Source organism: Acartia tonsa, chromosome 12 (assembly GCF_053477335.1).
Source record: "Acartia tonsa isolate MP-2025a chromosome 12, ASM5347733v1, whole genome shotgun sequence".
Classification (NCBI taxonomy): Eukaryota; Metazoa; Arthropoda; class Copepoda; order Calanoida; family Acartiidae; genus Acartia; species Acartia tonsa.
In genome coordinates this window covers 43,489,549-43,517,134 of record NC_137271.1, presented here as the reverse complement: position 1 = coordinate 43,517,134, position 27,586 = coordinate 43,489,549, and the positions used below count along the sequence as shown (strand labels likewise).

The 27,586-nt window shown below is 32.0% G+C and overlaps 2 protein-coding genes and 1 long non-coding RNA gene across 4 annotated transcripts in view; all 3 read right to left on the bottom strand.

The window, feature by feature from the left end:
• Positions 1–3,528: 3,528 nt before the first annotated feature.
• On the bottom strand, positions 3,529–19,782 carry LOC145334002 (uncharacterized). Of its 2 annotated transcripts, none has more exons than XM_080179277.1 (13): positions 19,632–19,782; positions 17,656–17,757; positions 13,356–13,406; positions 12,358–12,459; positions 11,653–11,689; positions 10,907–10,979; positions 8,762–8,829; positions 8,139–8,254; positions 5,352–5,398; positions 5,080–5,147; positions 4,748–4,771; positions 4,195–4,263; positions 3,529–3,631 (listed from the first exon to the last, which is right to left on the bottom strand). In XM_080179277.1, exons 1-13 carry the CDS (start codon positions 19,675–19,677, stop codon positions 3,544–3,546), a joined length of 891 nt encoding a protein of 296 aa, XP_080035403.1. In that variant the 5' UTR covers positions 19,678–19,782; the 3' UTR covers positions 3,529–3,543. The 2 variants fall into 2 exon arrangements, with proteins under 2 accessions (XP_080035403.1, XP_080035405.1); XM_080179279.1 differs by having other exon boundaries at positions 12,358–12,456.
• Positions 19,783–21,138: 1,356 nt separating this feature from the next.
• On the bottom strand, positions 21,139–21,915 carry LOC145333596 (uncharacterized). Its single transcript, XR_013884546.1, has 3 exons — positions 21,861–21,915; positions 21,711–21,750; positions 21,139–21,320 (listed from the first exon to the last, which is right to left on the bottom strand). It is a non-coding gene; the product is annotated as an uncharacterized LOC145333596 (long non-coding RNA).
• A 2,413-nt stretch (positions 21,916–24,328) lies between these two features.
• Positions 24,329–27,586, bottom strand: part of LOC145333845 (uncharacterized) — a 53,062-nt gene continuing 49,804 nt past the window's right edge. Inside the window, exons 16-20 of the mRNA XM_080179104.1 lie at positions 26,791–26,857; positions 25,951–26,043; positions 25,659–25,684; positions 24,983–25,084; positions 24,329–24,517 (exon numbers count right to left, since the gene is read on the bottom strand). Coding sequence (XP_080035230.1) covers positions 24,438–24,517; positions 24,983–25,084; positions 25,659–25,684; positions 25,951–26,043; positions 26,791–26,857 — 368 coding nt within the window. The 3' untranslated portion in view covers positions 24,329–24,437. The remainder of the gene's footprint in view (positions 24,518–24,982; positions 25,085–25,658; positions 25,685–25,950; positions 26,044–26,790; positions 26,858–27,586) is intronic.

Below are 27,586 nucleotides of genomic sequence, written 5' to 3'. Positions count from 1 at the left end.
GTGTCATTGAAAATCAACCAATGGTATCGCTTATATTACACAGCCAAGTAGCAGAAAATAATTTAGAAGCAGACGAAAGAGGTCTTTTAAAAATGAAGGGAGGTAGTTGTCTGTATATACATCTATACTATGGATATGTTATTTTAATAATTCATTATGATTGGTTACATCATTTCAGAGCACAAAGAGTAGAAAAAATCATTTTAAACATGAAATTAAATAGCACATTTCTTCTTTTCAAAATATTTTATTTGCTGTTTTAAGAGAAGACAATCTCTTTGTTCGGTCCGAAAATTATGGTCAAGCCATATACAGGGAATAAGGTTTTGGTAAAGAGGAAGGCTTCACACACGTTCACAATGTTTTAGGCTATTTTAATTTTACAAATTGTCTTAGGTTTTAGGCTATTTCACTGCCCTTCCCAACCTCTTCTATTATATAGCTCAGAACTGAAAATATTTTCACATATTCATTCGAATCCGGTGGATAAGAACCCGTTCTCATTTATATGAAGAAAAAAAACTATGTCTAGCATCGTATTATATGCAGCTTTCTACCGTTCTACGAATATAAAAATGCACAATTATAATATTAAAACCATTTTTTTAGCCCCGAGGTGCCGAAGGCATTGGCTATTATATTTTCGCAAAAAGCAGTTTATAATACGATGCGAGAAAAAAAACTATTATCAAGTTCACATGAAATGTAAGTGGTAAAACGGTTCGTTGTTGGTTATATTAGGTTATATATGCTACCATTTTGTAGTGAAAGATCACAAGCTTTTAAGCCAACTAATAAGAGAACATTTTTATAAAACTTTGGGTGTCTTGAGTGCATTTCAATAGCCAAATAATAATTACAAATAAGATATGCTTTGAATATTTCTTTTTTTTATTATTTTTACTAATCCTTTCTTCCCTGACGGCTATATCAATAAATTGTCATACAAATCTACAGGAACTGAATATATTCCAGGTTTTGGCGCATTTTCAATTTTTATTTGGTGGATTTTCTAATAGATTTGGACTGATAAAGTTATGCTGTTCAGAAAGCTTTATGGTGGTGCTTATTTTTGGTTGGAACTTGGTAAACTTGAATAGTATAAAAGAATAATGTTTATTCCAGTATGGCTTCGAACTGATTTATATCCACCGGTTCTCAGCCATACTGAAAAATCATGCATAACATCATATTACAGAGAATTTTCTACAAAAATGATAAGATAAATAACAGTTTTGTTAGCACGGGCCTTCGGCTCCTCGGAACTCCCAAAGCTGGTTTTAATCTTACATTTTTTAATAGCGCAGAAAGCTGTCTGTAATATAAAGAGATAAATAAAAAATCTTATTTTTGTAAAAAAAAAATAATTGAACAAATGTCATTATAAGAATAGCTTTTATCAATAATTGTATAGAAGAAAGCTTTAAGTTAAGTAGGAGGAACAGATCTATAGTTTCGATGCATATACAGACATGTACCTCCCTTCCTTTTACAAACACCTCTTTCGTCTGCTTCTGAATTATTTTCTGCTACTTGGCTGTGTTAAAATGACGAAGCCCAACCCGTACCACTTTTGATTCTTGTGACGTAATAAAAATGGGGGATTCTCCATCTTTTTTTAGGGGTTTTCTTTCCCACTTCTCCCTCATTTCATGACGTCACAGGAAGTAAAAGTGGTGCAAAAGTGGTACAAATTGGGCTTCGTCTGTTAAGATAAGCAACACCAATGGTTGATTTTCAATAACCCAATAGAAAGGTTGCACAAGGCGGTTCCGATGGGGACCCTTTCTTCCTCTAATGTTTTATTCTAATGTTGGAAGCAACCCTCTAAATACGCGAATATAAATATTCCACAAATGTAAAATATTGAAGGCTAGAAATCAACCTTATTAGACAATTACTCAAAGCCCAAAAATAATGGACTTAAAAGTGTATTAAACTGTATATAAGACATTTGCGGATATATTGATACCATTAATTTGCCTATTAGATAAAAAAAAGTATGTTTTTTTAATATTTTTCTCTTGCTACAAATCAAATTTCAAATTTGAGTCACCAAAAATGCTTAACTAATTTTTGCTGTAGAAGAATCATTTTTTGGAGTTAGAAAGTGCTTAATACCTCATTTTAATCGCTCAAAGGGACTGAATTACAAAGAATATTCTATCACTTCCGCTTTTAGTCAAAGTCGTAAATGGTTTCTCATTCGCAATGTGCACAAAACAAAATGGATATCCTTATACTAAAGTAACAGGATGTTTGTTTGTCTGTGTGTGTATCTGTGTGTCTGTACCGAAGGATCTCACTAACCGCTGAACCGATCGGGTTCTCCTTAACAGGGTAGCTTCTCATAATTCCCGGGAAGGTTTATAACTATTTTCTTGGGAGGTGGGACACCCCCAACCCCCCCAAAAATGAAAAATACCCCCCCCCCCCAAAAAAAAAAAAAACATTTTTTGACTAAAATTAAAAATGATGGGGGGGCAACCCCTCCTCCCCCCCCAAAAAAAATTAAAATTTCCACCACCCAAATATTTTTTTTACTTTTTCTTATAAAATTTAAAATTAGAAATTGGGTTATCAAATTCGACTCCACCCTCTTCAAGTGCCCCTAGAGGCCTCTAGGGGCGTAGCCACTAGTAATGTATATATTGACAGAGAAATTTTTTTGTCATTTAGCTTACTATATCGACCCAATCTATTGGTCAATCAGTTCATCCAGTAGGATGAGAGGGTTGGGTTGAGGGGGGGGGGGGATCTTTATTGTATTGTATTTTGTATATTAGACTAGAGAAATATGAAAAAGGGAAAAATACATTTTAAAGCCAGTTATTTAAAAGTTTTACAACAACATAATATTAGACGTACCAGCTATATAATGAGTAGTTTCACAACTACAGAAAACATCAAGACTTCGTTTTTAATGAGCCAAACCCAATCCCTAGAAATTTTTTTTCAAGAGACAAGCGCACAAACATTTTATTTATTTTGTAAAAAAAGTACTTATGTATTGGATATCCATTTTCTATAAATTACCTATAAATTCAGCAACGGTCAAACATTTCAATGTACGGACATACATATTGTAAAATAGGTGCACTATAAAACAGAAATTACAACATCCATAAAACGAGGCTCTTCTATCAGAAGGAAGGACAAACGAACATTAACTCTTGTAGAGTGTCAGAACTTAATAAGCAGAACTTTAATTTGTAAGCCTTAAAAATTGTACAGAAATTTGTTAAAAAATTGCATAAATACAAGATTCAGTAAAAGAGCATACATTCATTTTTAGGATTTAATTATAGAGATGCCGGGCTTATAATTTTTATTCTAGGAATCTTGTTTAAAAGGACTATGTATTTTTGGTAACTATTATAGAGTTGCTACGCCTCCTAAATCGTATCTAACTGTTAAAGGAATCATCCTGCAAAGTTTGAAAAATAAATTAACTTAAAAAGCTAAACGTTACGGAAGGACGGACCGACCATAATTATAGAAAAGCTTCGCTTTAAAAAAACAAAAAAGAAGAATTAAATATATTTATTTCTTTAGAGTCAGATCAATAATATCATAGTAATTGTCATTGTTGGAAATAATACTCGTATCAACCTCACTGTCGCTTTCAGATCTGAAATAATATCAGAGATTCAGCGATGTGACAATGGAGGATAAATTAATCTTTCATTCAATTCTAAAGTAAAAAATTGTGATATTTGATGGGGAGTGGGAGGATGATGGTTTATAAAATGATTTTGCCCTTGGTTGAAAATGTTTTATCCAGCTACAAGCATCACTTTATCAGAGAACATGAAAAAAGGTGCAACTTGCTAGGATATTATTACCTAATCGGGGCGGGATTCACCTTCGATTTCAAGTAAAAATATAGAGAACCCAAGGGTATCATTCACATGTAAAGGAATGCAATACTCGAACGCCCACTGGTGGATATTAGATTATCCAACAGACATCAGCCTTTTGATTACACGACCTTTGCTTTGTCTATGGTAATGAGTTGTGCCTGTTTATAGGCCAAGGCACTCTCTCTATTGCGCACCTGACAAATTAGCTTTTTTTAACGTCTTTGGTTATGACGCGTGTCGGGCCAAGATTCGAGCTTATCCCCGACGACGAACGGATGCGCTGCGTGTTGAGCAACGCTAGTTGGTTGCTGGAATAGAACAAAATCCTTACCTCATTTGATGTTTATGAAGTTTACATGCTAGAAGTGCATATCGTTCTCTCAATTCAGACAGGTTACAGCTAAAAAAACAATTTTGGATTTTAATTCAAAGTTGAGTAGATATGATTGCTAAAATTACAATATTATTATGCCTCTTATAAATTAGGTTATGTGAAGGTCTGAAGAAATCCGCAGGGTTAGTACGCAAATTTTAATATGTTGGGGAGTTTTCTATTAACCAGTAATAATGAAAGCACCTCAAATTTACTACTATCAGGGATGGGGGACAAACAATTCTATGTGAAAATTTGCCCACAACCCATTCCCCATTGATGAGGGTGTCTTCACCAACCCCCCCCCAAAAAAAAAAAATATATTTTTAACTTTTTTGAAACTCAAATTTAAAATGGGATAAGGTCGACTTTTCCCCTTCTTACCAGTGCCCCTAGAGGCTTCTAGGGGGCGTAGCCGCTAGTACAGCACAAAGCAAGTTCCAAATTTTGACAGCAATTTGAGATAAATAAATTTTCTGAATCACAATCCCTTACTATTATAAAGTCTTACCTAAGCCCAGAATTTTCAAGTTTGCTAAAAAAAAGGAGAATCAAGAATAGATTATGTAATAATTGAATAAGGAAATAACATATTTTGTAATAGTTATTTATCGCATCGTATAAAAGTAGCTTTCCGCGGATATTAAAATTAAAAATACAAGATTAAAACCAGCTTTGCTAGCCCCGAGGGTCAAAACAAAATTGGTGTTAATTTTATTATTCCTATTTTAACATTCATGGAAGATAGTCTAAAATACGATAAAGATCCAGAAAATATTTGTCATTTTGGAAGCCATACTTTAGAAAACAAAAATTAATGAACAATATAGAATAAAAATTTACCTTATTGATTCATTAAGCTTGTAAAGTTCGTTTCTCAGCTTATTGTGCTTCAAATCATTACACGTTTTCTAAAATATATAAATATAGATTTCGTATTTTTCATAACAAATTTACCCCCAAACCCCTATTTCCCAATCATAAAATGAAACACCAAAAAAATCTGCGAAATAAATTCACCCACTTTAAGTTTAAGAACTATTAAGGTTGTCTCCTGTTAATCAAACCAACAATATATATTCTAGAGTAACTTCGCATTTAAAAATTATATATACCTTCATTTTGGCCAAATCGTCTTTTATTCGTTCAAATTCCTCAGCTGTTATTAGATTAAATGTTTCATTTTTAGAGAAACTATTTTTTTAACATGGTGATTTGGTTCTTTAAAAAAGCTTTGTTAGTATAGTCCTGCCAATTTCAAACCCCGTAACAATGAAATATTATCTTGTAAGGGTATCAAATCTACAGGCATTATTATCAGAGGGTTAACTAGTCATAATGACTTTATATATATGATAATTACTATGACTATTGGGCATGTTTATAAAAGGTGAAATTAAAAGGATAATTTTGATTCAACATACCCTTGATACGTTAGCATAGAATTCAGGGAGGGGGACATTTGATTTTAAAAGGGGGGTTTTTTTAATGCAACCATCTCGTAATAGTGATTAAATGGCACTTAGAAAGTTAGAATTCGAATTTGCATCTGAAATTTTGCATGAATAATAGGTCTATTTTCCCTAAATCGAACAAAAAGTTGGAAAAATAACGGTTAACGGCTGGCGGCTCAGCCGTTTTGCCAATTTTTGCCAAATTTAAGAGCATATTAGTCATGAAACCTAACTCCACATTACACTTTTTGTCGCTCAAAAACCTTATCAAACGGTTCTAGCCGGTAGCTGTTGGTACTAGAAACTTTAAAAATGGTTATTGCTATCATTTAACATGAATTAAACCAAAAATATGTTTTAAAAAGTTGATTCTTACGTAATTAATGATGAATTTGCCCTGAAAATAGGCAAAAGACGGCTAAACGGCTGAGCCGCCTGCAGTTACTTTTACAACTTTTTGTTCGATTTAGGGAAAATAGACCTACCAAGGATTACTCATGAATAATTACAGATCGAAATTCGAATTCTAAGTGCCATTGAATCATTGATTACGAGATGGTTGCATTAACCCCCCCCCCCCCCCCCCTTAAACTGGTACCCAAAGTTTTGAAACTAGGTTATCTTAATGGTATCCTCTAAAACTTTGGGTACTTTCATTAATTTATTGCTTCCATCATTGGGGATGTTTATTAATTTATCTAATAATAGCACATTTGTTTATAAACAGATCTATAGTATAAATGTATATACAGACAACTACCTCCCTTCATTTTTCAAAGACCTCTTTCGTCTGGTTCTAAATTATTTTCTGCTACTTGGCTGTGTTAATATAAGCGACACCATTGGTTGATTTTCAATGGCCCAATAAAAAGGTTGCACAAGGTGGTTGCGATGGGGAGATACAGTTATTTAACCCTTTCTCCCTCTAGTATTTTACTCTAATTATCTAATAATAGCACACAGGTATATTAAAATATTTTTTTTTTAAATACTGGCTAGTCGAAAATTTGATGGTAATTTTGTATTTCTTGTCGGTGTGACAAACACTAATTATCTAACGGATTAAGATAAAGATTTGTCTCATTAAACTAATCATTTTCAAAGCATAGCTTTTCAAAACTACAGTTTTCTTGTCTTCAGGTATAAAAAGAAAGATGATTGTTACTATTAATAACGCTGTAAACATAAATTAAATTACAGTAAAGAATAATACAGTAAATATAAACTGCCAACCAAAAAAAGGCAAATATGAATTTTCAGAATAGCAGCTTTATTATTCATTTAGGATGATATCTTTTTGGTTCACCCCTAAATTCTGTTTTTGAGATCTTGTGCTCCATTAGTGCTGATTAATAAAAGTTAACAGCTGCTATTCTGAAAATTCAGATTTGCCTATTTTTTTAGGTCGCAGTTTAAAAGAAACAGAACAAGCGGCTAAGCAACAAATTAATTTCAGAGCATGCTTTTCCAAGTTTTAACTGTTGGTCTATCAGCTTATTGGACGCAATTATTTCATACATTTGGATTGTTTGTTTGTGTATTTTCGTTCATTTTCACAGAAAATTCTTATTTAAAGTAACATGATAACATTGTCTATCTGTAACGAAAGATCTCGGGAATCAATAAACTAAAATAGCTCTCCTTTACAACTAAGCTCCGTATGTGTCCCGAGAAGGTTCTTATCTTATTTAGGAAAGTATTACTATCTTAGGAAAAATCGCCATTAGAACAAAATATACAACTTTCACAAAAAAATGTAGCATTTTTTTAAAGATACAATTTTACTGAACTTGATTCCCTTGTTTGTGTCAAATAAGAAAGATTAAAGGATCATGGAAAGAAAACAAAGTCATTCCTAATTAGGACAGAAGTCACTGGAATTTGGTCTAAGGAAGGCTACTTATGTCCTTCATCTAACAAAATCTAACTTAAGGGAGGTGTCCTATTAAAAATTTTGGAAATATATGAACGATTCCTGTGCTACGTATATTTAGGGAGCTATGTTGTAAAATGTCCCAACTGACTTAAAACTTGACTTTCGAGTAAATTTTGGGACATTTTACCACCTAGCTCCTAAATTTTTTGTAGCAGAGGAACTGTTCTTATATTTCCAAAAAGTAGAGTTTATAGTGGTTCTAACGGTATGCGTTTTATTTTTCAACTATTTACACAAGCCGCACAATAAGAACTTTTAAAAGAACCACACTTTTTTGGCACTACCCTTAAAATAATAGAGAGAGGAAAGTGATTTAATAACTGTATATCTCCACCCTGTTGACCTTGTGTGATTGTGTCTTTGAATATTAGCCAATAGCGTCGAAAATATTAACATAGTCGCTATAAAAGAGCAGAAAAAGTTTGCTAGCAGACGAAAAAGGTAGTTATATGGATTATACATATATACTTATATATATTTATTGGCAAAATATTAATCTAATAACTTTCCTGAAATTTTGGTGGATTTTGATTTATTAGGCGATGTGGTTCCACTTTTTGAGCAATGTTTCTTATTTTCTTCTTTTTTACAACTACTCTCGAATTCTTTTTTAGCATCATATTCTTCTCTGAACACAAAAAAGAATCATCGTATAGTTTTTTTAAAAAAACAGTTGTCTTCGGATACGAAAATAAGGTAGTTTTTACTGTTAGAAGCGCTTAAAAAATAAACCAAATCAGAGTAAAATATATGTACTAAAAAAGAAACAAAAATGAAATACAGATAAGTGTGCTAGCGGCTGTCTAGGGCCATTTTCCATTAAAATTTTTTTGAGCAGAAAAAAAAACATTTTTAGGTGCAATTTCACTTAGGAGGGTGTAGCTTTCCTCCCCAAAATACTAAAAAACTTTCCCGGGACTATCAGAAGCTTCATTGTAAAGGAAAACCATATTGGTTGAAGAAGAAGAAAGTCTCTCAAAAAATTAGCATGTAACGTCATAAAAACGAGGGATTATCCATCTCTTTTTAAAAGGTTTTCTTTCCCACTCCTCCTCTCCTCATCCCTCATTTATATGACGTCAGAATTTTTTAAACAAAAGTTGGCAGATATACATCCTGTTACTTTAAAATTTACCTTATTGGTGTATATTCTGTTAGAAAATATTCGGGATTTGAAAAAGTAACTTTCTTCCGCTCATCTACCTAAATATAAGATCATCAACCCTAAAGAACTTTTGAGGGTGGTTTCCCCCAAAGTGCCAAGCCGAGCACATAACCCCCCCCCCCTTTTTTTTAAATAATTTCAAAAAATGGGAAGGATATTTTTAAATTAACTTTAGGTCAGGGGTTATTTTATATAAGGTAACGGTTCAGGGCCACAACAGTATAGGCCCCAAAGGATTATGAACCACCGCCCGGATTAGCCATAAAAATTCCCCCCTCTTATTTTTATTCATTTCAAAAAGGTTTCTGTTCTCACAAGACACTTTGGGGGAAAACACCTTAAAGCTTTATGGTTCTACAAGTGATTAGACTTACCATAATAGTCAAAGAGACATTTACTAAACTATAATACAAAGTAGAATTATGTCTGTCTGTCAGTCCGTATGTCCCTTAAGATCTCGGTAACCACTGAACCGATTGGATTCTACTCTTCAGGGAATATACCTATGGTCCTGTGGTGGTTTTAGGCTATTTTCTTGGGGGTTGGGACACCCCCAACCCCTCAAAAAAATCCCACTAATTTTTTTAATTAGTTCGAAATTAGTGGTTGCAGCTACTTTTTTTTATTTACCTCTTGGGGCAAAATCCCTAGAGGCTAGGGGCGAAGCCGCTAGTTTATTATATAATCTTCTTTTAGAGCTACGCTTGTATTGGCATTAATTTCCTTGTTTTTGTACAATGACTGGCAAATATTTTCCCTTCAAATTTCCGTTTTGTTTAGATTTTAATAACATTAGATTGGATTAACGAGGAATGAATGAAAAACAAAATTTAGTTTTTACACGTTTTTACACAAATAGTTTTTGTATGTAAACTAGTTATGTTCGTACGTCTGCTTGTTCGTCAATATCTCACTTCGTTCGTATGTTAATGATCCAAATGCTTTAATTTCATTTCTCGTGTTCATTCGAAACCAGTGGATTAGAACCGGTTCTTATCCATACGAAAAAACTATGCCTAGCATCGTATTATAACTAGTTTTTTAACTTTACCTAGCCTAACCAAAAATATGAATCAAAAATGCAATTTATTCATCTGTCCACTAAATAATATTTATTTCCATCTATTTATATTTATACACTTGCGGATTCGCCTCTAGGGGCTTTACCCTAAGAGTTAATTTTATCAATTTAAAAAAAGAATTAAGTACCAAAAAAATTCAAGAAATTTATTTTTTTTGACGGGGGATGGTGCTCCACCCCCCATGAAAATAGCACAAAACCATCGCAGGACCAATAGAGTAGAGCCCAATCGGTTCAGTGGTTACTAAGATCTTAAACTTCATACGGAAACCCGGACGGACGGACAGAAAACAGATCTATAGTATAGATGTATTTACAGACAACTACCTCCCTTCTTTTTTCAAAGACCTCTTTCGTCTGATTCTAAATTATTTTGACACAGCCCAATCTTTCCCACTTTTGTATTACTTTTGTAGGAACATGATTCCAGTGACGTCATATTTTTCTTTCCCGAAAAAGGGAAGGGGGGAAGAAAATCTCTTCAAAAGAGATGGGGAAAACCCCCTTTTCTCCCATCTCTTTTTTTCTTCCCCCCTTCCCTTTTTCGGGAAAGAAAAATATGACGTCACTGGAATCATGTTCCTACAAAAGTAATACAAAAGTGGGAAAGATTGGGTTGTGTCAATTATTTTCTGCTACTTTGCTGTTTTAATATAAATGACACCATTAGTTGATTTTCAATGACCCAATAGAAAGGTTGCAAAAGGTGGTTGCGATGGGAAGATACAGTTATTTAACCCTTTCCCTCTCTAGTGTTTTACTCTAATGGAAAGACATCATTCTACTTTGTATTATAGACTAGCGGATGCACCCCTTGCATCTAGGGGCTTTATATCTAAGGAATATGGAAGGGCAGAAAAACAGCCTAAAACCATACCTACCACAACTTTTTATCAAAATAAATTAGCCTTAAACCATTCCGGGACCTATAAGTAGCTTCACTGTAAAGGAGGACCATATTGGTTCAGCGGTTAGTGAGATCCTTCGCTACAGACAAAAAAAAGCTTCTACTTTTTATAATAGGATATATTTACCTCGTCCATCCCATTATCAACTTGCTCCAATACTTCCTCCTTTGCATTGACATCGTTCTCTTTTGAATCTTTACAAACATTAATTTAGAATAGATTATTAAACAACTAGCGGCTGCCTCCCCAGCATCAAGGTGTCCTTTCTTAAAGAGGCAAGAAAGGGAGTGTTAAACCTTCCCAGGTTTAAATCTTTAAAAAAAAAACTAGTCTAAAACCATACCGAGACCTATGTTAAGATTCCCTTTAAAGGAGTACTCGATCAGTTCAATTCGAAATGAGACAAATAAAACCTTTCTACAAAATATAAATTCAACAAATCATAATACCCTTTCTCCTACATCCTTGGGAGGGGGGTGGGGGCAAATTTAAAATCAGCCCATACTTTAATTCAATGATTTTACAAAAATGACCCCTTTTTTAAATATAAAAGTTATCTTTTGCTGTAATTCAACTACCTAGAATAATACAAAGCGTAGAGCAAAACATATTTTTTTTTAAATTTAATTTCTTAACTAAAATCAAATTTTTTAAAAAAATTTTTAAATCTATAAAAAAAATATTGGGTTATCGAATTCAACCCCCCCCCCCCCCCCCAAGTGCCCCTAGAGGCCTCTAGTGGCGTAGCCGCTAGTCTAACTTTAAAGCAGCTAAGAATATCCTTTCATACCCAAACAGTTTCTTATAAATATTAACTTATATAGCGTAGATTCACTACTTAAAAGTCTGTATCTATTCTAATTTTTCCTTTAGAGAGAGGTAGAGAATTATATTTAGTTATTGGAGACTCTACAGGGTGAAAGGGTTATTTTTGCCTTATGTAAACAAGGATGACAACATCCATCAAAGCAAAGTTATATATAAATTCGTACCAATTAATTCAATTTGTGTATAATTGAGAAGATGACTAAAGTCCCTCCACAGATTATGACGTCATACGATAAAATAACCAATGAGAGGCCAGCATAAATTTTACCATTGGTCAATTACGGTGTATACTGGCCTCTCATTGGCTATTCTATCGTATGACGTCATAATTTTTGGAGAGACATTAATCATCTTCATAATTGAATGTAATTATGTAGAATTAAATCTCAGGACCAAATCTTGCTATTGAAGTTCAATATTACGCGACCGAACGTTTTACAGACAACCAACCCTTTGATTGCACGACCCTTGCCTGGGAATACTAATTATTCTTGATAATTAGTTGCGCCCGTTACTCGTACTCTAACTATTAATGTAACACACCTGACATTGCAGCAGTATGAACCATTTTAATGTAATTTTTTCTGACGCGATGTTGGGCTAGGATTCGAACCTATTATCTTCTAGACAACGAGCGGCGGCTGCGCTGAGGGTTTGTCTAAACGTTCAGAAGGCTCAATGTAAAAAGAATTATTTCTTAATCACTTAAAATATCTTTCAAAGCAATGACGGCAAAATAGCCCTCGCACCCTGTAATACGAAGGAGTCATTGTCTCCGTGGGGTAGGGCAGGAGGTGGGTAAGCCTCTCCGCCAGTCAGAGTTGGTAGGTAATTAAGTTTACCAAAGTCTGCTTTGTTGTCAGGGTTATCAATACAAGTAGACATATTAAAATAATAACAAATATAAATGTTTATTTCTATAATACAAAGTAGAACGATCTTTGTCTGTCTGTAGATAGCTTTTCTGTTTATCAGTGAAAATGAATACTGGTCAAACGAAGGTTTTAGAAATTAGGCTATTATCTTGAGGAGTTAGAACTCCCTCTCCCTATCTGTAAAAAAATGCTGATGCTTAAAATGTTTTTTTTTTTTCACTAAGGACCCTTTGTGAATGTTTGTTTCAATATTAAGTAAATATTATTAACGTTACAATAACAAAAAAAACAATATATTGTCTTACAAAAAGGTCATGAGGTTTATTAATTTGTACAACCCTAACAAGTATAATCTAGGGATGTAAATTGTACACCCCTCCCCTGCGCATCGCAGCTGCTGCATCTAAAGGGATAAGATAATTGCCGATTAATTAATAAATATTCCCAATGATGATGCACAAAATTACCCCTTCTGTAAATTTCAATTTGTGATTGAAACGTTTGGACACTTAACTAAATAAACAGATCGAAATTCAACAACAGTCCTTAAAGTTGTTAGGCCAAGCAATAAGAAAACGTTATTATAAAGCTTTGGAGACTAGTGTAATAAATAGCCCATTGTCCCCTCTCTCCAAAAAGACTTTTTCCCATTATGAAATGGTCCTTGTGAGCATTAATAAGACAAAGGCCAAATTGGGAAGAAAAAAAATCCATGCGACGTCATAAAAATGAGGGATTATCCATCTCTTTTTTAGGGGTTTTCTTTCCCACTTCTCCTCTCTTCTCCCTCATTTTTATGACGTCACATGGATCATTTTTGACACAATTTGGTCTTTGTCATTAATAATTATTTGTGAACTTGTATTGATAACCTTGGCTGTTGTTTGGTGCATTAGTTCCACAACCAGGCAAAGAGTTACAATCTGAAATACAACAAGGATGACAAAATCTATAAAAGCGAAGCTTTAAAACGGTAAGACAAACGAACATTAACACTTGTAGATTGTCAGAACTGAATAATCAGAATTATAAAATATACTTTCGAAACAAATTTTTAGTTGGAAAACTACTTAAATACAGGATAATTTTTATGGACATTTTTAGGACTTGATTATAGAGATGCTTCGCTGATAATGTTGTGCTTTGTTGTCCTATGAATCAGTGTTCTAAAAATCAGACAAATCGGATAATTCTATCACATAAAAATTTGTTGTTAAAAAGCAACATGTTTAAAATGGACGTACGGACTTTCAGGTAACGATTATAGAGTTGCTTCGCTTTCTAACTCGTACCTAACTCCTATAGGAATCATCATGCTAAGGTTGAAATCGAAAGGACAATTCTAACATGCCTAAATTAACGAAAAGAGCTATTCGTTACATACGGACTTTTGGACGTACGGACCGACCCTAATTATAAAAAGCTTCGCTTTTAAAAACAATATCTCAATAGGACACAACAAAAAATATTTTATTTACTGAAAAAAAAACATTAAAACATAGCTAGGAAATACAGTTTTTTCACAGAATAACTGCATTGACACTGTCGAATTTCTGTATTTATGTACCCTTGTTATACAGTAGAAGCGCTACAAAATAAAAAATTAGATTTCAATTAAATTGGGTTAAAAAAATTTCTTCTGTCCTGTTGACAAAGCCCAAATTGTGTTAAAATTGTGTCAAAAATGATCCAAGTGACGTAATAAAATGAGGGAGATTAGAGAAGTAGGAAAATAAACCCTTTAAAATAGAGATGGATAATCCCTCATTTTTATGACGTCATATTTTTGACATAATTTGGTAAGGGATGAAAAAAGGGAAGGCAGGCCTACATAATTTAAATTTAAGGAGGGTGTTGGCACCCCCCCTCCCCCCCCCCCACCCTTACCACACGCCACTGAATTTTTGTAAACTTATTTCCACGTTTGTTTGAGTTTAAAGAAAATATGTTTGCAACAAGATTCATAAATGCAGATAAGCTGAATTTTAGTTGCCGAATTTGTACAGAGTTTCCTCGGTGTTTCCTCATCCTATCTCAATATATTTACTACTAGCTAAAAAAAAATTGAATGTATAAATCGTTTAAACATTCAAATTAGATTTAGTAGTAAATATTGAGATAGGATGAGGAAACACCGAGGAAACTGTGTACACATTCGGCAACTCAAATTCAACTGACCAAAATGCATACACAAAACAATGATTATTCAAGGATCTACGATTATGGTTAAGGCTGTAATTCGCAAACTGGACTCTAAAATATTCTAACTGTCAATATTTGATTATAGTCGGTAACTTAAAAAGTTATACAATAGTAAATTAAAATATTGATATTCGCATTATGGCGACATTTCAATATTCTACAGTTAGGGAGTTGAATCCATTTTTATAGAAGCAAAAATATAACTTATGATTACGGTTTTGACCCTCTAAAAAACGCAATCTACCATTCCAATTTCCCCTCTCTAGGTGATGATATCATCAACGCCGATACGATTTTTGAAATGTACCATTCCACTTTCAGTAGGGGCGAAACTGGAATGGTACATTTATGTTTACATATCAGAGTATTCATAAATGGTACATTTCAAAAATCGTATCGGCATTGATGATATCATCACCAAGAGAGGCAAAATTGGAATGGTAGACTACAAAAACCAAATCGGCGTTGATGATATTATCACTAATGGAGGGGAAAAAGGAATGGTAGATTACGTTTTTAGAGGGTCAAAACTGTAATCATATATTATATTTCTGCTTCTATAAAAATGGATTCAACTCCCTAACTGTTCTAAGTCCACTAAATTAATAAAAAAAACAATGGATGTCATGTTATCTACATTTATTAAAAAGGGTTAAATCACACCCAAATTAGCAAATAAAATCTAATGTCAGCTTTTTAAATTGCAACACTGTGCAAAGTTGAGGCACCCTAACGTTTCTATATATAATGCATACATAAATAATGATTATGTCTGTAAATGCAGAATCTTTAATAGAATACTTCACAGGAATAAACGAATATGTATATACCAACAAATTGTTATAAATGTATTTGCGTCCGTAAACCACCATCATACAATATGACAAAGTTAATATTTGTTCCTATTTACAATAATCAGATAAAAACAAAAGCACTCTTACATTTTCTTTTTAAAAGCAAAGCTTTTCTATAATTAGGATCAGTCCGTACATCCGTACGTAACGGATAGCTTTTTTAGTTAATTTAGGCATTTTAGAATTGTCCTTTTGATTTCAAATTTTGCATGATGATTCCTGTAGTAGTTAGGTAAGATTTTGATTAGCAACTCTATAATCATTATCACAATGCCCGTACGTCCATTTCAACCAATTTAATTTTTAACTTTTTTAACAACAGTTTTTATGTGATATAATCTTCCGATTGATCTCATTTTTAGAGTACTTTTCCTATTACAATAAGGTACATTATTTTAAGCGAAGCATCTCTATAATCAAGTACTGAAAATGTCAGTATGTCCTTAAACAGTATTGTGTATTTAAAAAGTCTTGCATCAAATTTACGTATAATTTTGTAAAAACTTTTGTCTCAGAGCTTCCCTTTTATGGATGTTGTATTCCTTGTTCGTTGATCGTTGCAATTGAGTATAGATATAAGACTCTTCATATATTTTTAGCTGTTTAAAGATTACGCTTAACCAAATACTGTTAACTTAAAACAATTGACAATTTACATATCCTAGAAAACTACCTAATAAGATCAGATGATGATTCTATTTAATATAGAATCTGTGGATCTTATGTGGTCAATTTAGATTGCTACTATGTTTCTCATTTATTGGTCAGTTCGTTCCATCAGTAGGTTGGGGGCGGGGGGGGGGGGGGTTAGTTATATTAGCCAGCAGGAATCATATTATTAGAATATTAGAATCTCTCATACAATCCACTTATTATATCCAATATAATTCTATAAGGAAAATGAAAAAGATAATCCAAAAAGAAAAAAAATGTTTAGGTTGCAAAAAGTATTTAAAAATGAGGGCATTCAGATATTATTCTATTATATACCCTTTCATCTTATTATATAAAGTAGTAAGGTTTTTTGGCTGAAGCTTAATATTTAAATAACCATTAAGCTCTTTGGGGAAGCTTCCCATAGGCCCATTGTTGGTTTTGGGCTATTTTATTTTGACTTTTGCGATGGTATCAGGCAATTTTCTGTCCCCTCAAATGCAGAACCCCTAAATGGTAATTTTATAGGATTTGATTCATTACCCTTTAAATATAAAACTTCTTTAGTTACTTATAGTGGCTGGTTACTCGCTGGGGCGGGTGGTCATCCCTTGACCTTTTAAATTTTGTTTTAAACAAAAAAAAATATAGGTGGGTTAAAATATTTTTTTTCAAGAATCCTAATTTCTTAATTTTACCCCAAAAGAGCAAAAAGTACCCAAAGAAGTTTGGACTGTTAAGCTTAGCCCAATTAGTCCCTTGGTTGGTGAATTTATAGTACACACACACATCCTGATATCTGAGAATTTCAATGAAAATTGTTGTAAACAGCTTTCCGCGGATATAAAAATATATAATCATAAGATTCAAACAAGTTTTTATTTTCGTAGAAAACTGGATATAGTACGATGATAGACATAATTTTTCGACTGAGAACCGGTTCTAATTCACCGGATGTTAATCGGTTTCGAATCGATACAGGAATAGTTATTTCTCGCATCGTATTATAAACGGCTTTCCGCGGATATAGAATGTACAATTATAAGATTAAATTTTTTAGCCCCGAAGTGCCGAAGGCACGGGCTAAAAAACTCGTTTTAATCTTATGATTGCACATTTTTATATTCGTAGAAAGCTGGATATAATACGATGCTAGACATAGTTTTTTCGTATGGATGAGAACCGGTTCTAATCCACCGGATATTAATAGGTTTCGAAGCGATACGGGAAAGATTCGAAGATGCTGCGCAAAATAGTACAAAAAAATGACGTCATATGATAAAATAACCAATGAGAGGCGAGTATATATTTTACCATTGGTCAATTACAATGTATACTGGCCTCTCATTAGACAACTTTATAGTATGACGTCATTTTTTGTACCATTTTGCGCAGCATCAGATTCGAATGTTCAGGAACTCTCCCTATGGGTAGAACTTTTCCATAGATTTAAAATCCTTACCTTTTTTATCCATGATACAGATTAAAGGTTTTTCATAATCATTTTCCATTGTACTATATGTAGATTCCTCTGACTTCTGAACAACAGCCGTATCTTCGTGGTCTAAACATATAAATCCTTTTAATAGAGTACCACGATGTTTGTCTGTCTGTACCGAGGGATCTCTCTAACAGCTTAACCGATATGCTTCTCCTTTATTTTTTTTAAACTAAATTAAAAAATTGAGTGGAGGTGGGTTTTTTTTAATTTTTCCTTTTTCAAAACTAGCGCTGTCAGGCCAGGCATTAACTTTTTTTATGAAAGAATAACAGTAAATTTAAATAAGGAACATTACAATGTATGTCTTATAATAACGTTGTTTTATTCGTTGGCTTAACTACTTTGAGGACTTTTATTGAATTTGATTGGTTGGTAAATTAGGTTCATTTTAACATCTAATTGTAATTTGCAGAAGTGATAATATTGTATATCATCATTGGGTATGAAGATAAATTTATCGGCAATTGTCTTATCCCTTTAGATCCCTGGTATGAACCTAAGAAGCTTTTGTATAAATTTATTTAACATTTTAAATTGAGAAAGGGAAGAATTTTTTATATGGTTAAGTGTTTTCTTGGGGGCTTAAGGCACCCTTGGAAAATACTTAAAACTTGCAAGCAAAAAACTCTTAGGAATAGTAAAACAATATTTTGATTTAGAAGTGGCATTTAATGTACTTACCTACCCTAATAAAAAACATAAAATCCTTGAAATATAAACTATTGAAAAAATCTTTCACCCATTACAAATGACTGGAAAGTCAATGCAATAAGTTGAAGGGGCGTACATAGATTGATTGCAAAGGGGTGAGGGCAAAACTTTTCTATATTTTAGAAATAATAAGATGTTTGACTGTCAGTGTGTCTGTCTGTACCTTAATGTCTTGCTAACCGCTGGACCTTTATGGTTCTCAATAACAGCGAAGTTTCTTACAGGTCCAAAAAAGGTTTATGACTATTTTAAGGGAGGGTTCTTACACTCTCCAAAGAGAAATTACCCTGAAAAAAAATACTCCCTTCAAAAAAATTACTTATTGAGTTCTTTTTAAAACTAAAATTCTTAAGTATCCAATTAACGAACAAACAAATCAACTAAGTTCTAAATAATTCTTAAAAGGACTTGTAGTTCTAACTCTTTTTGGGTCTCCCTGCATAATACTACCAATATACCCTTACAAAGTTATTTTAATCCTACTATAAATTGCATTGGAACTGATTAAAAGTCATGGTTGTATACAAGGTTCATTAATTTCCATATAAAAGTCCTCCAAACTGACCCAGAAAAATCAGATTATAGAAAAAGTAGGTTGCAGAAATTCTTTTTTTTACATCTTTAAATCCATATATAATTTTTTCTTTTTTTCAGTAATAAATTATTTTAATTAATTTAATATACTATTTGCTTCTCCCCTAACATCAAAGTGTGCTGGGGAGGTCAGTAAAATAGCCTAAAATCATCCCAAGACATTTATAAGGCTCCTTTAAAAAATTTAAACCATTCGGACCTTCAATTTCCTAGATCTTAAGCTTCAGACAAAAAGCCTTATCACTTTATATTATGGGATATTTTTACTCTTCGTAGTATTTGTTAGAACATCTTAATATTTAGCTTGAAATCTAAACCTTATTTATGATCTTAATTATGTCTGAATTTAATGAACATATGGACTTTCAATTCAGCAAATTTTTAGCTTTTTTTTAAAGTCACATTCAAAATTGTGTAGGTAAAATATAATCTAAAGATAGCATTTATATACAAGCATGATTAAATATATCTTAATTGTATTTCTTTTGATATACATAGGTATATAAGACAGAAAATATATTTTTGTTGTTTTGTATAAAAGTCTTAATGAAGATTATCTTTGGCTGGCAAATGTCTATGCCTCATCAGGATTTAAAGGATTTCAAATTTTAAAATTCAGTATAAAATATTACCTCTTAACAGCATACTTGGTTCATTTGTAAACATATATTGTTGCATTGTTGGAGTGTAGAGTTGTTTCGTGGGTGTGTAGGGTTGTTTAGTGGGTGTATAGGGTTGTTTTGTTGGTGTATAGGGTTGTTTTGTGGGTGTAAACAGTTGTTGAGAACTAAAAGTCATTGGAAAAGTTAGGGATTATCAATTTATTTAACCCATTAGTGCCGAACCGGGTTTTAAAACCCGGTTCCAGAAAATGTAAAAAAAAAACGGTTTCCGGCTTCATAATTGCATCATTCTCAGTATGAATCCCCCCTCTACTACCCTGGCTTTCATTTCCCCCTGGAGCAGGCAGTTTTGCTTACTTCCGTTTGCCGGTATAGATCAACAAAGTTTGAAAATCATGAATATTCAAAATACCCCATCTAACTTTTTTGTTTTTATAGTAAAGTTGCTGATTTTTTTCGTTAAATCTAAAGTTTATTGACAAGTACATCTATTTGTGAATTTGTTTTATTTAAATTATTATTTTTTATATGATTTTTTTATCGTTTTTTTATGCCCTATATAGGCCCGGTTCGGCATTTCCATTTGGAGTCTGAAATTTTTATTACCCGGTTTCACTAATAGATCTTTTTTGACAACAACAACAAAACATGGTTTTTTTACCCGAAATCGCCGGCTAAACACGAAATTTAAAATAAATCGCTTCCTATTATACTTGTAGCTCTATAGATTACATGAGGTTGTGTAGTTTTCAATTACGGATCGTATCAAAGTTCTAAAAAGTGCTCATCTCACTTTTGGCGTTCAAAAATTACATTTTTCGATTTTTGGTCAAAATAACCGGGTTTTTACAGGAAAACCGGGTTTTAACACCAGGGGAAAGCACCAAAAACGGGTAATAATGCCTGGTTGGTATTTATGGCCGAGCCGAACCGGGTTTTTTTGCAACTTTCCTGTGCACGCCACTAGAGCTAAACAAAAAAATATGAATTCCGCTTTGACCATTATAAAGCTTCCCTGAAACTTTCAGCTCGATCGGCCCATAAAAGTGGCGCTCGGCACTAATGGGTTAATTGTTTTACTTCTTGCAATAAGATTAAAACTAAGTTAATCAATTCTAACAACTAATGATTCATAAAGTATAATATGTTATACTAGCGGCTATGCCCCTTCACTAGCACTTTAAATGTTTTTTTTTATATTTCAAATATGTCTATGTTGCGTTGACCTATATGTTGTGTTGAACTCTCTTAGTAAAACCAAGAATATTAAAAAAAAATTCGATTTTTGTGATTTCTCTTGGGAGGGTGGTGGTGGTACCCTCCTCCCAAAAAAAGTCATAAAACTTCCTGGGACCTATGTGATGATATCCTATTAAGGAGAACCCGATCGGTTCAGTGGTTAGATCCTTTGGTACAAACAAACACACATCCTCTTACTTTATTATAAGGATTTAATCTTTTACAACTTTTATGTCTACAAAATATAAATAAATTGTAATCCCTTGTATCCCTGGTAAAATGATGAGTAGATGAATAGAGTAGCTCCGTGGATGAGTATGGTTGTATGGATGGAGCATATGGGTGTTCAGATGGACTCAACAGTTGTCTTGTGGGTGTGTAAGGCTCTTGCGACGGTGAATAAACTTGCTTTTGGGGTGTGTTTGGTTGTATCTGATGCTTGTCATTTCTTAAAATCTCCTACGACAACAAAGAACTCATTTTTCAATATTTAGAAAAATTGCTTAATGTTAACTATATATAAAATAAACTTCATAAATTTATTGTATATTAATGTAGGAATAACTCATACTGTGTATATGTGATTTTTTTCACTTACTATATCAGCCACAATTTCACAAAAATTATATATAAAATGAACATGAAATTTGTAACTGAAACTTTTCTTACTGAATGGTTTGTAACTGAAACTTACTACCAAAAACACAATTACTTTCATATAGAAGATGCACATTTTACAATTAACTTGTGGTTTAGAAATACAATTATTGTTTTAGGAATATTTTAATCTTTGTCTTAAACAAGATTAAAGCGACATAGTAAATCATACAAATTTTTCATTGAGATTACCTGAGAATTTTCACTTGAAGCTACCAGAAAATAATCATGTCTACAAAAAAAAGAACAAAATCAAACAATAATATTTAGGTCTACATTTTCATTTAATTCCATAGTATTATCATGTAATTTATTTTATCTGTAATGATTATAATGATTTACCTGTTATAGGCATAAGAAAACCTTGCAAGTGAAGGAGAACTGTGGACACTGCTGATTAACAAAAACAATTTCTTTATAGATATTACACAAAAACATTATCTATTTTCATTTTTTTCCTGGAAAATAGGTTGGTCAGTATTCAAATGTAAGTGCATTGCATATTTTCTTAAAGCGTAAAGTTTAAAATTAAATTTACTTAAGCACTTAAGGATTTGTTCTTATGAAGTTTAAAATTTCCTTCTTGAGGTAAAGTCCCACCTACATAATTCTTAATTAGGTGTACTTTAGAATTTCAAGGGCTGACTTTACTAATGTGAATGTCTTACAAAGTTCATTCAAACTCCTAAAATTTTTCTTATTATTTCCTACTGTATTTTTTTATATACCAACAAAAAATGTTTATAGTTTTCTACATTATTATTAATATTTTTCAAATGAATCATGATAAAATATTAGAATAAGGAAACTATTATTAAAGTCATTGTTAGTTGACCTTATCTAACTTCAACTTTAGATTTGCATCTGAATTAAATCATTTTCCTGGATTTACATCTTTACTTCTTACACATTTGCTCAAGTATTAAATCTTAACTTTTTTTTTAAATTAGATATCTTTCAGTCCTTAGCTACTTAATAATGATTTTCTATGCACTGTTGCATTTTATTAATTTCTAAAGTTTACATGATTTAACAAGTTACAATTTTAATTTAATTATGTTTTGTTTAATTTCCTTAAAGTGAATAATAAGTTTGTTTGGTTTTATCTTTCATAAGAAATTATTCAGATAGTCAGTAGGCTAGCTTTAAATATAAAGAATTATGAAAGTTACAAAAACTAATTATTATGAAAACTTTGCATTAATTCACCGTCATAAAGAACATTTTCTTTGTATCTTTTTCATATTCAGTGAAATGAATAAGTATTTAATAAAATGAAGGATATAAAATTAATTGCATTCAAAAAGATAATTTTAATTTATACAATTTACTCCAATTACAAGAATTTCAGTCTGTTTTGATCTGCTAGTTGATTCTATGCTAGCAGCTCCGCCCCTAGCATCTAGGGACTCTATATTTAAAGGAATATAGAAAGGGCAAAAAATTAGCCTTAAACCATGCCCAGAATTTTTATAAAAATGTAATAACCAAAAACCATCCCGGCACCCATAATAAGCTTCCATATAAAGGAGCACAATATCAGTTTAGCCGTTACTGATATCATTCCCTACAGACAAAAAAAAGCTTACTAACTTTATATATTAGGATATTCTTATGTATCCTACAAAGAATATTTTTTTCTGACCTGTACTATGTTTTAAGTACCCTAATTTTTGTGCCTGTTCATGTTCATAATACTCTATCTTAACTTGCTCTGAAGGAATTATTCTAATTAAAGTTTTGATAAAGAGAGTTGTAACATACAAATACACACATGATCAAAAATTAAGGAATAAGTTAATGAGCAAATATCTAATCATAATTGTAGTTTGAAAACTTTGATTATTATTTTCCAGTATGGCTTAAAGCCAATTAATTTTGAACCAGTTCTCAGCCAAACTGAAATCTCATGTAGAGCATCATATTACAGACAATTTTTCGCGAATATTAATATGAAAATTAATACCAGTTTTGTTAGCCCAGGCATTTGGCCCCTTGGGGCTGACAAAACTGGTTTTAATCTTGTAATTTTTCATTATGATATCTGCGGAAAGCTGTCAATAATACTACGCAATAAACATCTGTTCTAGAATATTTATTTTTATGTGATTTTTTCTAATATTTACCATTGAGCTAAAAAGCATAAGTAATCTAGGATCACATAATTACTTTGTTAGGTTTACCGTCCCCTTGATCTCTGTTGTACACATGAATGACTTGAATGCAAACTACATAGGCATTCAGGGTACTTAGTTTTCCCTCTCAATTAGGGCGTACACAAGAGATGACTATGAAATATTATATATGCACCACAAAAAAAATATTTAGAAACCTACATTTAAACCATAAGGGAGGGAGGGTACATTGTGCTGTTTATTACACTAGTAGCTATAATGTTTCCTTATTTGTTGGCTTTAAAACTTTGGGGCCTTGTATTATATTTTGATTAGTTGGTCATTAAGTTTCAACCATTAATTGTGATCAACAGAAGGAGTAATATTGTGTATTTAGATCTCTGAAAACCATGCACAACTACTAAAACAACTAGATACAACCCCAGACAACTTAGAAGAACCTAAAAACAACCTTAGACAACTATTAAACAACTGTGTACACCAAACAAAATCCTATAGCAACTTTAAAACTGTTATTGGGCTAACAAACACCTATAATAATAAATAATTTCTATTAAATCCACCCTCTCAAATTTTAAAAAACCTAATATGCCCCAGTTTTGTAATAATATAAATGCATGATGGGTGTACATTTTACTTTAAAATTTAACAGGAAGTTTAATCAATTTTTATAAAAATGCTAATTTAAAAAGAATAACCTTAAACTAAAGCTAGAAAAATCATTATTTTTATTTTGATATATCATTATTAGCTATTTTATAAAATTAGATAAGGTTCTTTTTAATTAAAATCTTACAGAAATGTAAGAAAAATTGTTCCTTGTGTTATCAGGCAAAAGCTGTAACCATTGAGTCTCTTGATTATCTAAAAAAAAACAAGGATGACAAGTAAAGCTTTAAAACGGTATGACAGACGAATATGAGCCCTTGTAGAGTGTCAGAACTGAAAAGCAGAATATAAAGTCTAAACAAAATTGTAAGTAAATTTGTTGCAAAACTGCATAAATTAAGGATAAGGTTTAAAGTTTACTTACATTTTTAGGACTGTATTATAGAGATACTTCGTTTTTATAATATTGCACCTTGCTGTAATAGGAATCATTACTCCAAAAATTGGATGAATAGGAAAGTAACTTTTGTAGGAATCATCATGCAAAGTTAAAAATCAATAGGACAATTCTAACATGTCTCAATTAACGAAAAGAGCTAACCGTTCCGGACGGATGAACAGACCCTAATTTTAGAAAAGCCAAAAAGTAACAATATCAAAAAGGAAATACATTGAGTAAAGAGATAGATAGACAAATATTATGAATAGATAGATAGATACCTGATATAATAAGCTGATTAGAATATTTGATTTTGTTGTATCTAAACTTGTAATTATATCCAATAAGAAATAATGTAAACACCAACAAAACACATCCAGCTCCTAAAATAACAATAACCTTTAAGTCTATTAGTATTGGGCCGGATACCGGATATCCGGCTGATGCCGGATATCTGGTAAATTACCGAAATATCCGGCATTAGAAATCAGCCAGATATTTGGTATCCGGATAGTTTCAATATCCTGTATCCAGCCGGTTTTTTAAATGGCCGGATATCCGACCCAATCCTAAAGCTTAAGTATATTTTTTTAGTTGCAAAGCTACTCAATAATTTACTTTGTCTGTCCGTCCTTCCATAACTCTATGGGGGAAACGTGTTTTACTCGGCTCCTCTTCAAGATAGACAGCTGAAGTTTTATTAAGATTTTTAAGTTTACGTGATTTTAAGGTTGCGTGAATTTAAAGGTTTCGTGATTTCCCTGTTTTATCAAGTTTAATGTTTATTGCATGACACTGCTCTATAGTAATATTTTTCCCGATATCCAGTCATAATTTTTAAGCTTCGCTACTTATGGATTTTGTCATCCTTGTTGTATCCAAAAGTAATTATTTAAATTCAGTTTTTGCATTTAAAAAAAATATATTCCTTTGTTTATTATGATAAGAATTATTTACCTGATAGAACGATGTAAATCTTTAACCTAAACATACAAATTTATTATCATTGAGTTATTATTTTTCTGGGCTCGGCAGACGCGCGTCAGCCGCTTGTTGTAATCTTAAGGGAAATCAAACTTTCATAATATTAAAAATCTGCTGGAAGTTTAAACCTGAACAAACAATTGCAGTCCCTCCCTCAGTAAAAGCAACCAAAAGGTTTTAATTTGAGGCTTAGTCGCGGCTGCCGAGCCCTGGTTATGAATACCTATTTTTTTAATTTTTATCTAATAAGCTATCCACTAATTACCTGAAAATTTCATAGAACAAATTGACATCCACAATTTGAATGTTAAATTCTGTAGAAACATTTCCTCCTATGTTAAAGGCTTCACATGTATACCTAGATTAAAAGGAAGATTGTTATATTGATAATCAATCGATTACAAACGTTTGTACACTTAGCTTAATGAATCAAATAAGTTACCAAAGTTGTCAGGCAAACCAATGAGAAAGCGTTATTACTTTAGGGACTAGTGTAATAAACAACCAAATTTCCCCCTCTTCCCTGCATAGATAAAGAAATAGACATAGATAGATGAATAGGCGGTTAGATAGATGAATTTTAAGATAAATAGATCGATAGATGAATAGGTGGATAAAAAGATGAATTTCAAGATTAATAGATTAATAGATTGATAGATGAATAGGTGGGTAAAAAGATGAATTTTAAGATAAATAGATCGATAGATGAATAGGTGGATAAAAAGATGAATTTCAAGATTAATAGATTAATAGATTGATAGATGAATAGGTGGGTAAAAAGATGAATTTTAAGATTAATAGATTGATAGATGAATAGGTTGATAAATAGATGAATTTCAAGATTAATAGATTGAGAGATGGATAGATGAATAGGTGGATAAAAAGATGAATTTCAAGATTAATAGATTAATAGATTGATAGATGAATAGGTGGATAAAAAGATGAACTTTAAGATTAATAGATTGATAGATGAATAGGTTGATAAATAGATGAATTTCAAGATAAATATATTGATAGATGGATAGACAGATAATACTAATAGATTATCAATTAAAATAAAATTCTAGGGCATATATGATGTTGCTACTAGAACAAATTTAGCTACCTGCCCGAGTCTCTAGGATACATAGAATAAAGTAGTAGAGAACTGGTTATTCTTTCACCATCTATTTCTAAAGCAAGGATTATAATTAAAACTGTGAATAAAAAAAGTCTTTATGAAAAGTATTAACCAATGTCATTAAAAACCACAGTTGTATTTTTTACAATATACATTCATGGGAATAATAAAAGGAGTGTTTTTTATGTATCATACAAACCTAAGATTTTACTAGGACTACCCATAGTGGAGGCTAGTGGCAAAGCAAAACAGCTGTAGTGATAATATATGCACTGCAATGTATAAAAACTTTTCTAAACAATTTCTACACTGTAAAAAAAATTTAAGGGGCGTTTTGTCGTATTTTCACAGAAGCTTTTGATAGGTTATTTCAGGTTAGGCTAGGTGATTTGGGTTAGGATAATGGCCCTACAGGGTTAGAGCATCCCACAGGGGCTAGAAATAGGAGGAAAGCTACTGTAGAAATAGGACGAAACGCCCCTTAAGAGGCGTTGTAACGAAAAGGAACTATAACCCAAAATTTTAATAGAAAAGAATAATTTTTTACAGTATAGTTTATAAAAGTTGTGAAATGACAGTGTAAAAGTGTTAAAACTCTAAAAAAAAATGCATCAAATTCAACTTTATAACACTAACAAATTACCACAATTTTGTAGTTAAACCTAAAATGATCCAACAAACTATTTTGTAGTATATGTTTGTAAAAAGAATGAAGTATTAAAAGTAATAAAAAAATACCATTTTTCTCATACATATAAAAATAAGGTACCACAAAGTAAAA